Source organism: Magallana gigas, chromosome 1 (assembly GCF_963853765.1).
Source record: "Magallana gigas chromosome 1, xbMagGiga1.1, whole genome shotgun sequence".
In the NCBI taxonomy this organism is placed as follows: Eukaryota; Metazoa; Mollusca; class Bivalvia; order Ostreida; family Ostreidae; genus Magallana; species Magallana gigas.
The window spans coordinates 56,647,700-56,660,864 of NC_088853.1; the positions used below are offsets into that span (position 1 = coordinate 56,647,700).

The 13,165-nt window shown below is 31.1% G+C and overlaps 1 protein-coding gene across 1 annotated transcript; it reads left to right on the top strand.

The window, feature by feature from the left end:
* Nucleotides 1-1,013: 1,013 nt before the first annotated feature.
* On the top strand, nucleotides 1,014-6,461 carry LOC136273970 (fucolectin-1-like). The gene is made up of 5 exons (XM_066079813.1): nucleotides 1,014-1,102; nucleotides 1,789-1,861; nucleotides 4,035-4,148; nucleotides 4,599-4,838; nucleotides 6,130-6,461. The coding sequence occupies exons 1-5, from the start codon at nucleotides 1,022-1,024 to the stop codon at nucleotides 6,345-6,347; spliced, it is 726 nt and encodes a 241-aa protein (XP_065935885.1). The 5' UTR covers nucleotides 1,014-1,021; the 3' UTR covers nucleotides 6,348-6,461.
* The last annotated feature ends 6,704 nt before the right edge of the window (nucleotides 6,462-13,165 follow it).

Genomic DNA, 13,165 nt, shown 5'->3' on the forward strand with positions numbered 1-13,165 from the left:
AAACTTTAACTTAAAGATCTTCTCTTTATATAGAAATTTATCCCCCATTGTGGCCCCGCCCTACCCCAGGGACCATGATTTGAACAAACAATCTACATAATCTGAGGACGGTTACACGCCAATTTGAGCTTTCTTGGCCAAGTAGTTTTTAAAAGAAATTTCTTTAAAGATTTTCTCTTCATATTCCTGTATATAAATTATCCCCCAATTGTGTCCCCACCCTACCCCCGGGGACCATGATTTGCACAAACCTAAATCTACTCTATCAGAGAATGCTTTCACTTTTTGAATTATAATCTTCACAAACAATTTACAAAATAATATATTAGAATCCCTTCGTTTAGTTTTATATATGCTACTAAACATTTGTTTAAATGTTAAAATATAAATTTGCCTATATTATCGCTTTCCTTTCTAGTTAAATGACTGTTAAAAACGTTTTAATGTTCTAAATAATATGTTTTTCAAAAAAAGTGAGAGAAACAATATTTTATCCCTCCCTTCGGGTTCTGTTTTTCTAAAATTGACCCCCACTCCCACACACTCACGTAAACATTATAAATTCATCAAAAAATGTTTTTTTTTCCTAGTTTTTGATCGATTTATTTGTGAAGTTTTGATTTTACCAGGTGTCGGAAAATAAAATCATGTTACAAATTGTGTTCTTATTGTCACCCGGTAAATCGAAAATTCACAAGGTTACATGTTTATTATTTGTGCGTTGAATATTAAATAAGTCTTATTTGATACCATTAACTGAAAACAGATCCTAAAAAAATGCCAGACGGAACTTTACTTTCAAAATTGAGTTTCATTAATAATTTTTTTTGCAGGTCATTTTTTTAAGATTACGCAATTTATAAACGTCAGTGTAAATTATCAGGGCAATTTGTTTTAGATTGTGTATAGCCTTAGGATCAACTCTTCCAGGAAACATAATACGTCAAATCTGTTGTCATCATTTGATTGAATTGTAGAAATTATCTGACTGGAGAAAAAATGACAGGAAACTCATTTAAAAATGATGCAGAGTCAAAGCCAAATCACTTGTGCCAGAGCTTGTTTGAAGATAACAATGCAAAAGGTGTTATTCTTGATGACGGTAAACTATTCTTATTACTATTTGCAGTTAGTGTAAATGTAATTTACTACAATATAATAGTGTTTTACGAGTTTACTTAAACGCTTTAAACGTTTTCAAATTGAGGTTTCTTCATCGATTCTTAGAGTTTGTTTCAGGTTTTTTTTTATCTAAACGGAATGGAAACGTTACTTTCTTTACTGAATTGCTCACGGTATTACATGGCCGCGCTGTCAATTTTAAAGTGTTACACAAACGTTTAAAAAACTTTTGAGATTTGTAATGCAATACAGTAGCAAATTTGTTAATTGTAACGATATCTGTATATAAAAGTTACTGCTACGCACGTGTATTACATGTATATAATTAAATACTTTTGCTACTTTGATATGTCGTATTAAAAAAATAAAATGAAAACATTGTTGAATATTATTTCAGATTTTTTTAATTCTATAGATTACATGTATCTGAAAGTGGAATTCATCAGTACTGCATAGTATTGTATAAAAAATGTGTATGGGCTATATTAATCTGGTGACAGTAAAGACCTGTGAACTTCAATGATTTTTTTTTCAAAAATCTTGTTATGTCGACATTTCTTTGTTTGATTAAGTATAAATATATTATAAAAGGAATGTTGATTTGTGTTATAAAAAAAGAAAAAAAAAACAGTAATTTTAAATGATGTAGTTATTTTTTTTTTTTAGATTCAGGCTGCTTTGATCATATTAAAAACAAACGCATCGACCCCGTATAAACATCAAAGGAGCATGAGAAATGGTATGTATGATATTTATTTGAATATTTCATATTTTTTCTGCTAAATAAAGCTGTTTATGTTTTTGTTTTATATCAGTGCAATATTATATCTAAACTTTATATCTCACCTTAGTACAAAATTCGTTATATATATATATAATATATATATATATATATATATATATATATATATATATATATATATATATATATATATATATATATATATATATATATAATCTGTTTTCCCTTGCACTGAAATGTCACACTTTCATTGCTCTAACATAGCACGGGATTGCCACGTGATCCGGAATAATTCCTATTGTAATTTTTCTATGCATAGACGATCATTCAACAAGAATTATAGAAGTAGCAACATAACATTAAACCAATATGAATTATATTAAAATTTTATTTTGCTGCAAAAAACCTGCTAGTATGCTAATTCGGCATGTAATATAAACTCTTAAGATAAATACGATTTGAAAAAAAAAATCATTTATTTTTGTCAGAAGAAATATTTCTCTTTTAAGAAATATAGAACAGTACAATTTTTGTAAAGGAAGACAAAAATTCAATTTTACTTCAATTAAAGCTTCTTTACTGTTTTTCCCACAAAAATAAGGCCAACAGAAATTAATATACCACGAAATTTTTGGTCATTTTAGAAAATAACATTTTTGTGAAAAACAATTGTAGCATGGAAATTGCAGCTCATATTTCAGTTATTCTGAAAAACTCTGTATCTCGTTTATCACACGACGACTGACACTCAATTTTTTGTTGACTGTTAAAAAAGCCTTATTGAAGAGTTGTAATGATTCAAAACGGAAACAAAAATGACCGAAATCCTAAACATGTCCCTTTAAGGTCAAGTACATGTACCCTGTATGTGACATAAGTTAGAACGCGCGACGCTTGACAAGTATATTTCATAAGTGCAATTCGCTAGTAGATCCAGTTCGATGGCTCTCCTCAGCTACATGCGAGGAATGAGTTACGTAATCATATACACAAAGCGTCCGATGAAGGGTGGATTTAGAATGCAGTTGCAGTTGTCGTATGCTAAATAGTTCTGATTTGTATGATGTGCTTAAGTATTAAAAGGGATAAAAGTTTAACTTAAGATAAACTTAGTTCTACTCTTTGCCTTTAAAGGTATGTTTTAATATAAGGACTGAAAAAAAACAAAATAAATGTCCCAATGTATTAACGAGTTGAAAAAAAATCACGGGACACATTAAAAACCTTATTTTAATAATTTTTACCATCCCATGTAGTCAAAAAAGATATTTTTCTTTATTTTACTTTAAAGCACAAGGAGTTATTGTTTATTTGCTAACTGGAAGCTTCGGGTAGCTGTCTACATGTTAAGCTGTTTACTCCTATATCACTCAAAACCAGTTTCATGAGATTAATTTAACAACATAAAAGAACTTTTCCAGCGTCGCCCATATCGAAAAATATACCGTTTTGAGTTATAAAGCAAATACTTTCAAGGCCTCAAAATCCCCATATTTAGGAGCCAGCCCCCATTTTATGGATGAAACGAAAGTCCTTGGTATTTTGCACAACTTTTGTTCTATATGTATATAAAAATATTTCAAAATAAAAAAGTTACAAAGCAAAAACACGAGCTTCAGTTAAAAGTTTTTCAAACGTTAATTTTATTTAGTTTTTAGTGGTTAAATTTTGGAAAACCGACAAAGAAAACGGAGAAGACCAAGTTGCGTTGAAGGTGTCTATATTTTAAATCACTTTTTATAGACCGTCTCGGAGTCTCTGTCGGGACGGGAGTACCTCTGGGTATTGTAGAAAGGGGAATAACTAGAATGTAGCAACTCCAAGCGTTTTATGCTATAAGGACCGTACGAGAATTAGAATGTAACATTAAAAGTTGAATGAAATTGGATTAAAAACAAGCGGGATATTAAGATTGTAAGAAGAATTGTTTAAAAAAAAATTATAAGAAAAGTCATTAAAATAAGTACAATGTCTACCGTTGGAAATGGAAGACCTCATAAAAGGGTCTGTTCGACTGATTATCAAGAAGCCCTTATTTTCAATTTGTCTTTAAAAACAAATAGTAAGGCATTGCACTATCAAATAACTGAACCCCTTTGGGGTTATATGTTGCCCTCATTATTAAATAAAAACTGTTTATTGTCATTTAAAAAAAAAAAATTATTGCTAGGTATGAATCAATGTCTGGACAATCCATGTCAGAACGGGGGAACTTTCAAAAACAACGACGGGTGTTTCACGTGTACGTGTGCAAATGGATGGACAGGGACACGCTGCAATGAAGGTAAACATGTTAACCTGTCCCCTCTCTGTCAGAGGAATTTTAAAGGAACGTAATTTTGTTTTTTGTTGGTTTTTTTTGTTTGTCTTTTTTAGTGTTTTGTTTTTTGTTTTCTTTTGTTTTGTTTTTCTTTTCTTTTTTTTTTTGGGGGGGGGGGGGGGAGGGGATCCGGAATTATTACTTTTGTTTAACTTTTGTGCGTAAAAGATCATTCAACTAGAATAAAAAAGAAAATTAAAGTTGCAACATTATATTAAGTTATTATGTAAAACAATGCAGAAGCAAAAATGACATAGGAAAAGTACATTGTTAACAGCTTTTGAAGTAAAAGTATCTTGTTTGATATATAGATTTGAATTGTAGTGTATTGCTTAACAGTTTTAAGTTAAGAATTGTTAGTTTTTTTCTCTAAATTATCTCTAAATAAATTCACTTTTGAAATATTTTTGACAGCTGTTTCCAACCTTGCATTGAATAAACCTGCAGGACAATCATCAACGTTTACATGGTTACCGAAGTCCTTCCCAGCGGAGATGGCAGTTGATGGAAACAACGGAACAGACTTTGAAGATGACGGGTGTTCATCAACAGTAGGTGGAGACACAAATCCGTGGTGGAGGGTGGATCTGCAGGCTGTGTATTCCATCGAATCTGTCAGAATTTTTAATAGAGGAATGGACAAACATGGAATAGGTAAGCATACAGAGTAACGATACTGTAAAAGGAAACATAATCGTAGAGACAAGTTTTAATTTGGCATTTTTTTACATTGATTATGTAATGGATAAATAACGAGATATTTATCTTACTTAAAAAAATTCCCCCACTGGACCTCAAAGAAGCAATGATCCATTCAAATATCCAACTGTGCTGTAATACAATAGCACCTAGCTCATTTATAATTCCAACAGTACTATACACAATTTTGACGTAAATTAACAGACGATGATTTGTGAAAAATTTTGATAAGAGTCTTACTAAGTCATAGTGCGACAATATTCCTTTTATTGTTAAAACTAATGTTAAGGGGCGTTATGGTTCAAGGCTCAACGAGGAAGTCTAAAAGTGTTTACGGAAGTGATTTAATATGTGATCCCAAGTGTATTAAAATTAAGAAACGGAAATACATGTATAGCTGCTGAAATTTCATTAGTGGCTTATCGGATGTAAATGCATGGATGACTAGATTTTGTGTTATAAATTTGGATTTATGTTGGAAATACACGTTTTCAACATTTTGTCATTTTTGTTTGTTGTATGCACTGTTGGATATTTGAATATCCAACTGATGGGCGGTTGGATATTAAAAATATCCAACTGCCCATCAGTTGGATATTTATATATCCAACAGCTGCTGATTGCATAGTGAAAATAAACGTTGACTAAATACAATGGGTGACGTCATAGAAGTTTTTTAAGTCACAATATTCTAAAGAGGAATGAACAAATTTGGAATAAGTATGCGTACACAGAAACGGTAATGTAAAACGAAAAATAGTGGTAGAAACAGTTATGCTTTATCGATTCACAGCTATGATTGCATCCACGAAGGTACATGTCAAGGGCAAAAAACTTATATATTGCTGCTTTGTTGTAAAACTACAAAGTATTTATACTCAAACGACTTGTGGTGTAAAGTTATTCACATCCTACGAAGTGCAATATTCGGTCGAGCGTTGAAAGAAAGAAATTTCTTTATGTTTATTAATTTCTAAAGCCAAAAAATAGTTCATCAGATACATACATATATATATATATATATATATATATATATATATATATATATATATATATATATATATATATATATATATATATATTAGCAGCAATACACGTATTGAATGCATCGAAGTAAATACTATCTATTACAATCAGTTTCCTTAATGTTTCTGCTTTCTGTAGATATCTTCCTAAATTACTTTATTTGGTAGGGTTTTTTTTTTACAATTTCACATTAACCTCTGCTATTTGTCTTATATATTAGATGCGGCTAACCGACTGCGGGATGTTACCGTCACTGTAGGGATGACAGAATCAGATGTCAGCACTCCCTGTGGTGTATTTGCTGGTCCCGGTACTCTGTCACAGGTGGTTGACATCTCCTGTCCGATCCCATTACCAAAGGGAAGATTCGTAAAGATCTCCAAGCCAACTGACTACCTTACACTTTGTGAAGTTGAAGTGTTCGGATACTCTGGCTAAGTATTATCATTGTAGATTCTTTGGAGTCAATAAAAAACTTCAACGGACATAGTGTTTTCTTCTGAACAGAAATTAAAGACGACATGTTTATTATTACACCGAAAAGGAAGTAATATCTATATTTTTTCTGTTGATTGCTTTTTAGAATGAACCCTTTTTGCGATTTTTGCTTTTTCTTGTTAAGAAGTTCATTAGAGTTATGTGTCGTCGTGTGCCATGCTTTAATCAATTAAACAATTCTAACTTTGTATAGAAAATCATGTCATGGGTCAGTGGGAATTTGGGTTATAAATATGTTTTAATCTTTGACATGTAATATATGACCAAGAGTTGATATCAAGTGTTCCTCTTTGATTATTGAAGTGTCAAACAAGCCTCATGAAAAATAAATTATTTCAAAGATTATAAACATCATATTCCTTAATATTTATCAAAATAAAAAACAATTATGACTTTTACACATAATTAAAGTTTTTAATATATTGAAAAAATGACACATGTATAACTTACTTTTTCTCCCAATATAATAAACAGTGCGACATTTAAGTCCGGACATGACAAGGTCCGGGCTTTTAGCTACCCTTTCCGTTGGACATAGCTTACTTTTGTTTATATATCTTGGTGGGACATTTTACTTTGATCCTATCATGTCAGCATGAATGTACACATTGCTCTAGTTTCCTTATAATTGTCTCTCAAATATCAAAATCCCATGGGATTTTGGTGGGATTTTTCATCCCATCTCAAACCCCACCAAAATCCCATGGGAGAAAAAAATCTTTGTGGGATATAAACTCCCGCGGGATTTTTTCTCCCATCTTTGGTGTTGATAGGATAATTAATCCTATAAAAGGCTTTTATAGGATTTAAAATCCTATGAATGACCATGTTGGGATATTTTATCCCAGAGGATAAAAAGTCCTCTAAATATATCATCTTGATTGATTGTATGTTGGGGTTAACTAAACACTTATGATTCAATTGTCTGATCATATAGTCTAGTGAAAGCAATATTCAAACAACCAATGTATTAATTTATTAGATAATTTCATTATATCCATCTAATGAATTACACATGCTAAATTATATGTACCATCAATAACATATTCTTCTTGAAATGACTTAATAGAGCTTATAACAATAAGATTTAACAAATTCTGAGAAAATAAATACCAAAAATTACCAATTCTTTTGAATATTAATGAAAATATTTCTGTTTATGTAAACCTATAAACTCTTACTTTTCACTGCTGCAAGGAGACTCATTTTTGTTTTAAATTTTGATTTGATACTGTACATCAGGTGAACCGGCATGACCCAAGGAACAAGAATATATATGATTTATGGGCGGGGATCTCAACTGTTTTCAAGATATTTGGGCACTTCCTGTTCAAAGGGGGGGGGAGGGGGGTCATGACCACCCTTGGGGCCCATGACCTATATACTATTTGATGCTCCTTGACACAAGGAACAAGAATTTATTTGGTTTAGGGGTGGGGATCTCAACCGTTTTCGAGATATTTGGACACTTCCTGTTCAATGGGGGTCAGGACAACCCCCAGGGCCCATAACCTACATACCATTTGAGGCCCCTTAACACAAAGAACAAGAATATAAGTAGTTTTGGGTTGGGGATCTCATAGGAATTTAATGAGATATCTAAATTAGGGCACTTCCTGTTTCAGGGGTAGACGGAACCACCCCCATATGGCCATAACCTATATACCATATGATGCCCCATTGCACAAGGAACAAGAATTTGTATGGTTTAGGGGTGAGGAGTCACGGTTTTTCAAATATTAAGTAATTTCCCAAACCTCGGGGTTGGGGAATATATATAATCCCCAGAGATCATATCTATAATGTACCATGTATTGACCATAATTAACACTCAATATATTTAGCATTTGAAAAATCCATGTCAATATCTTTAACGGTTTTCAAGTGATAACCATTTACAATATAGTGTATAATTTTTCCCTACGGATTCAGTGTTAGACCCCACCCCTATTTGACCCCCAAAACTATGGTTGCCCAACCCCAATTTAAAAACAATAAATTTAAAATTTAAAACAGGGTATGCAGGCCTATCATATTCTAGATCTAGAGTTGTTTACAACTCTGTTCATGCAGCCATCTCTGAGAAAAGCGATGGACAAGTTCAGAGGCAAGAAAGAAGAGAAAGAAGAAACCGCTAGCTGTCAAAAACAATGTCTCCAAACTTCTTTTGGGAGACCTGATTACAAAAGGTACAATGTAAACAATTATTTTTATATACATACAGAAGGAGAGTTTATTAATACTCCCTCTTCGGTTACATGTGTAGAATGGCCACCACTTGAGTAAAATTTGGCCTACCCAGAAAGTTGGAATTTCCTATTCTGATGACAATTTATAGGCTTAAGTTGATAACTGAGATAAGAATAAATTAATACTTTTAAAACAGTTTTTATCAATTTAATCATTAAATTTATAAATCTGCAGTGAAGTTGCTCTCTGGTTTTATGAAATACCAATAAGAAACCTGACAAATTATAAACCCATTTTTTTTTAAAGAATAATTTCTTTCAAATGTAGTACAAATGTAATTACATGTAAACAAATGTAGTTATTATAGTATCAATCTTAAAAATCCAAGTGTGTGTATCCTGTGCAAAAGTGATATTTAAGATGTTTTTATATTAGTTAAAAAAATCATCTCCCTTCTTTCATTACGTATACATGTATGATATGTAAAGGTACACTTGACCTTCAAATAACATCTAGCTACTATAATTACCGTACTACTATTGAAACGAACAAGAATCAACATATTTTTACCCTTTTATTGTATATATATATATGCGTCAAAAATGTAGAATACATGTAAAAATTGAACATTTTTCATGAAATTCTTATAATCCATCTCCAGCGTAACCCTGGCGTGTTTTAATTTTATTTAAATTAAAGGTAGGTATTTCATACTTGCAGGTCCTACTGTTTATCAAAAGGAGACTAGAAACCAGAATAGATAAGATATTCACTAAATATGATTGTTAACTTCCATTTTCATGGAAACAAAAAAAAAACATGCAGGATGGCATATGTCTAGTTGTGAATAAAAATGCTACAAGTCATCCAATTTACCAAAAAAGAGCAATTTCTTAGCATCAGTGATGATTATTTCAAAAATGTGTAAGAAATGACCCAAGAAAATTGCAACAAGTTTCATAATACATGTATTAGGTAAAATATTTCAAACTATAAATGCTTTTTCTGACAATCAAAATACGGGGAGTGTAATACATGTAAGAGTATTTCTAAGTGATTTGATGCTTTAATTTATCATGGTAATATTATGTAGATGTATGTAGTACTGAATAAGGTTTCTTATTCAAGGAGGTTGAACAACAATTGATGTCTAAAAGATTAAATTATTATGTTTTACTAAAGGAGAGCCCCATGAATCTGTGTTAAATAGAGGAGTGGGGAAATGGTAGGTTCACTTACATGTAAATGGCTATATTTTTCTTAAACCTCAATGGAATTGGCAATATGATGCATATTTTTTCTTAGAATTGCATAAGCTTTCTAATTTCATCTTTTCATAGAATTTTAGTGTAAGTTAAAGAGAGCAAGTCAGACAGTTTTGGATAATAATGGGAGTAATCCCATCCTAAATTATTATTATTTTTTTTTAATAAAATAATTAATTTAAAGATATTAATTGTTCCTCTTGAGTTGGGAATTGTAACTTATTTTTAAAAAAGTGTTCACCCAATGGGTACTAAATTAATACTAAGGAAGTTTTTGTCCCATGCTTTTCCTTTATGAAAAAAGTCATTGTCCCATGCCTGTTAAATGAACTGGGTCCCATCATTGTGATAAATTTAAGGTTCTCAAAAATTATAGCTCATACAGCCTCAAAATATTAGATTTGCTCATCTGACTTATATTGGAATCATTATTATATGATTGACATTTATTAGTCAAGATTGTTTTAAAATATTTACTGAATGGCGGATCAGAGGCTAGAACCCATTAATTTCTTAAATAACATTTATTTATTATGCAGTTGTATTATGTTGGTCTCAGTGGTACTTTTATGGATATTGTGAGGTTATACTACAAACACTTAAATGTTTATTCAATAGTTATGTTACATATTATATTTTTCCTAATACTCTACTCAACAATGCTCAATGAGCTTAAATAAAGCTCTGAATACATACCAGGTACATGTATTTTTAACCAGTGAACCCTAATGTTCAACAACTCTCTCTCTCTCTCTCTCTCTCCTAATGAATGATTTCGGTTTGTTTCAAAGTTAATTATGAACATGATTATATATACCGGGTATGTTAATTCTCTTTCTCTCTCTCTCTCTGAAAATTTTTGGCCATAGGTTTTAAAGGATTAATTCTGATTTTTAACTTGCAGTTACCTACATGTAGTACTTAATTATTTCTGATCGACTTCTTCTATTCATTGACAAGATGTTTTAGAAACTAAAAGCCTTGTATTTATGTTACTCATTATTTACTGAAGTTGTTGTCTTTCTGGGTAGTCATATGGTATATCATGTACATAAATTGTTGTTTGACAATACACGTATTAAAATGTACATGTCGTAGTGTGACAAGGACTATTCATAAACGCACAATGTCTATAATTCTAGATGATGTAGATATACTAGCTGGCAAGCTATGAAAATATGCCCCCATGTACTTCATGTATATATTAACTAATTTTATTAGCAAACAGCCGTTAGAACATGAACTAAGATGGCAAATGGATATATCCACATTAAATACTCCTAAATTAAGAACATACAAACTATCAAAGGAAAATGTTTGCCTAGAAAATAACATCTCAATGAACATTCCTAAACATATTGTTAGCTAGATCAACAATGGCACAGTTTCGGTGTGGGGTATACTACCCCTGAAAATAGAGACTGCACAATTTCAGGGTGAACATGAAAACTCTGTAGACGAAATACATGTAGAGGACACATTCCAATTTCTTCTAAAATGAACTTAGATTACAATCTCAGAAAAAAACTATATCATATTGTTATTTTTCCAAATAATCTCTCTAATTTCTCTAGTTTCCAAATTCAAACTCTCATTTGTAATTTTCCAAGACAAGCTGCAAATTTTATTCATTCTGCATTTTAATTACGACAAATTAAGTTCTTGCCCATGTATAAAATCTTAACTTAGTGTTAACAGTGACTTATCATAGGTCCAATGGGCAGGTGTTTGATTTATGTAATTGTATACTACTCAGTTGTAAAAGATACACTTGTCACAATAATAAATGATTTACTTACTTACATATAACTTAAATCATTCAACGGACTTATATAAAAATTGGTAAGACTATCTTAGATGTCCAGCTCATTCAATTAAGTTATTCAAGTTTTTACAATCATCATATGGTATATGATATATATTACATCAAATTAATAATTTTTGGTAAAAATATGCTTTGCATAAAGACATTAATAATTGATAATTTTATACACATGTATAATATTTTTGGAAGAATATAAGTTGACATATTAGTTTACTTGTAATAGGAGTAGTAAAATAATTTGACTATAACGACAGAAACGGTTCCACCCCCCCCCCCCCCCCCCAAATGAGAGAATGCAACAGTGCACAGTCTATAATAGACATGATGCCAGACTATATAATGTTTTTTAAAATGTTGCCAATTGTACTAATGACAAAATTGAAATATGGATCTGTTCATATTACTTATGAATATTTCCTTAAAATGAAAATAATACAAGTGTATTAACAAAACTGTATTTAAACTTTATCAATATAGATCAATGCATACAGTTTTGTGAATGCAATGATTTGTATTACATTGACTATATATGATAATCTACTCTTTCAACATTTTATTACTTGCACATTCATTTTATTTATAATATCATTTAATAACTTTTAAATATTGTGTTGAAGTCAATTACAAATAAGCTTTACATGTGCCAGCTGTGTACATGTAGCATTAAAAGTCTTTGTTGTGTTCATTATGAATTTCTCATAGATATAAGTCAACTGACCAAGGAGACACATTCTGTGTATACCTAATTACTATCCCATTGTCCTAAATCATCTACCAATTCACATGGCAGTATCTACAGGTGTCAGTCTGTGTATATTAATTAGCACCCTATTGTTCTACAAAGAATGGATAGATACACGTGTAAGACACGTGCGAGCAGATACCAGATTGAACAGAAACGTGACACAGGTGAACTCGCTCGAGGCTAAAATTGGATGAAGAAAATCATTAAGAACATACATGTACTTACTGCTCATGATAGCAAAATTATTCCCCTCGTTTGTCTTCACTCCACTTCCGAGTTTTGGAAACTGGCTGTGGACCAGTTTATCAAGTTGCATGATAAAATGGAAATTTGGCACATACAAGGAGTGAATTGTGAATCTTTATATTAATTTTGGATTGTTTTTCATCCATTTTTAAGGTTCTGCGTTCTTATTTTATTTTTTTTTTACTGGAAGTTCAGAAGCGAGAAATTTTTACCGAACACTTTAGCGAACATAGTTTACAAATTTTTTATGTATTGTAATATATATAAAGACTCTAGATAACGACAAAAAATACATTATGTTTATAATATGTTTATGGTCTCAATTCGGGAAAACTATCAAGACATATCATGTGACTGTCAATTCAGGGGACCACACTAATTGGCATTAAGCCACCGTGTCATTTAATATCAAATTTATATAATGATGAAATAACTTTAGCGAAATATTTTGTTATAATTGATCTTTGTCTAATTTGAAAATAATATT

What these genes read in the sequence shown, in the direction of transcription:
- LOC136273970 (XM_066079813.1), top strand. Translation starts at nt 1,022, where the DNA reads ATGATGCAGAGTCAAAGCCAAATCACTTGTGCCAGAGCTTGTTTGAAG. An exon ending in AGGTGTTATTCTTGATGACG is followed by an intron (nt 1,103 to 1,788) that starts GTAAACTATTCT and finishes TTTTTTTTTTAG; the next exon opens with ATTCAGGCTGCTTTGATCAT. An exon ending in AGGGACACGCTGCAATGAAG is followed by an intron (nt 4,149 to 4,598) that starts GTAAACATGTTA and finishes TATTTTTGACAG; the next exon opens with CTGTTTCCAACCTTGCATTG.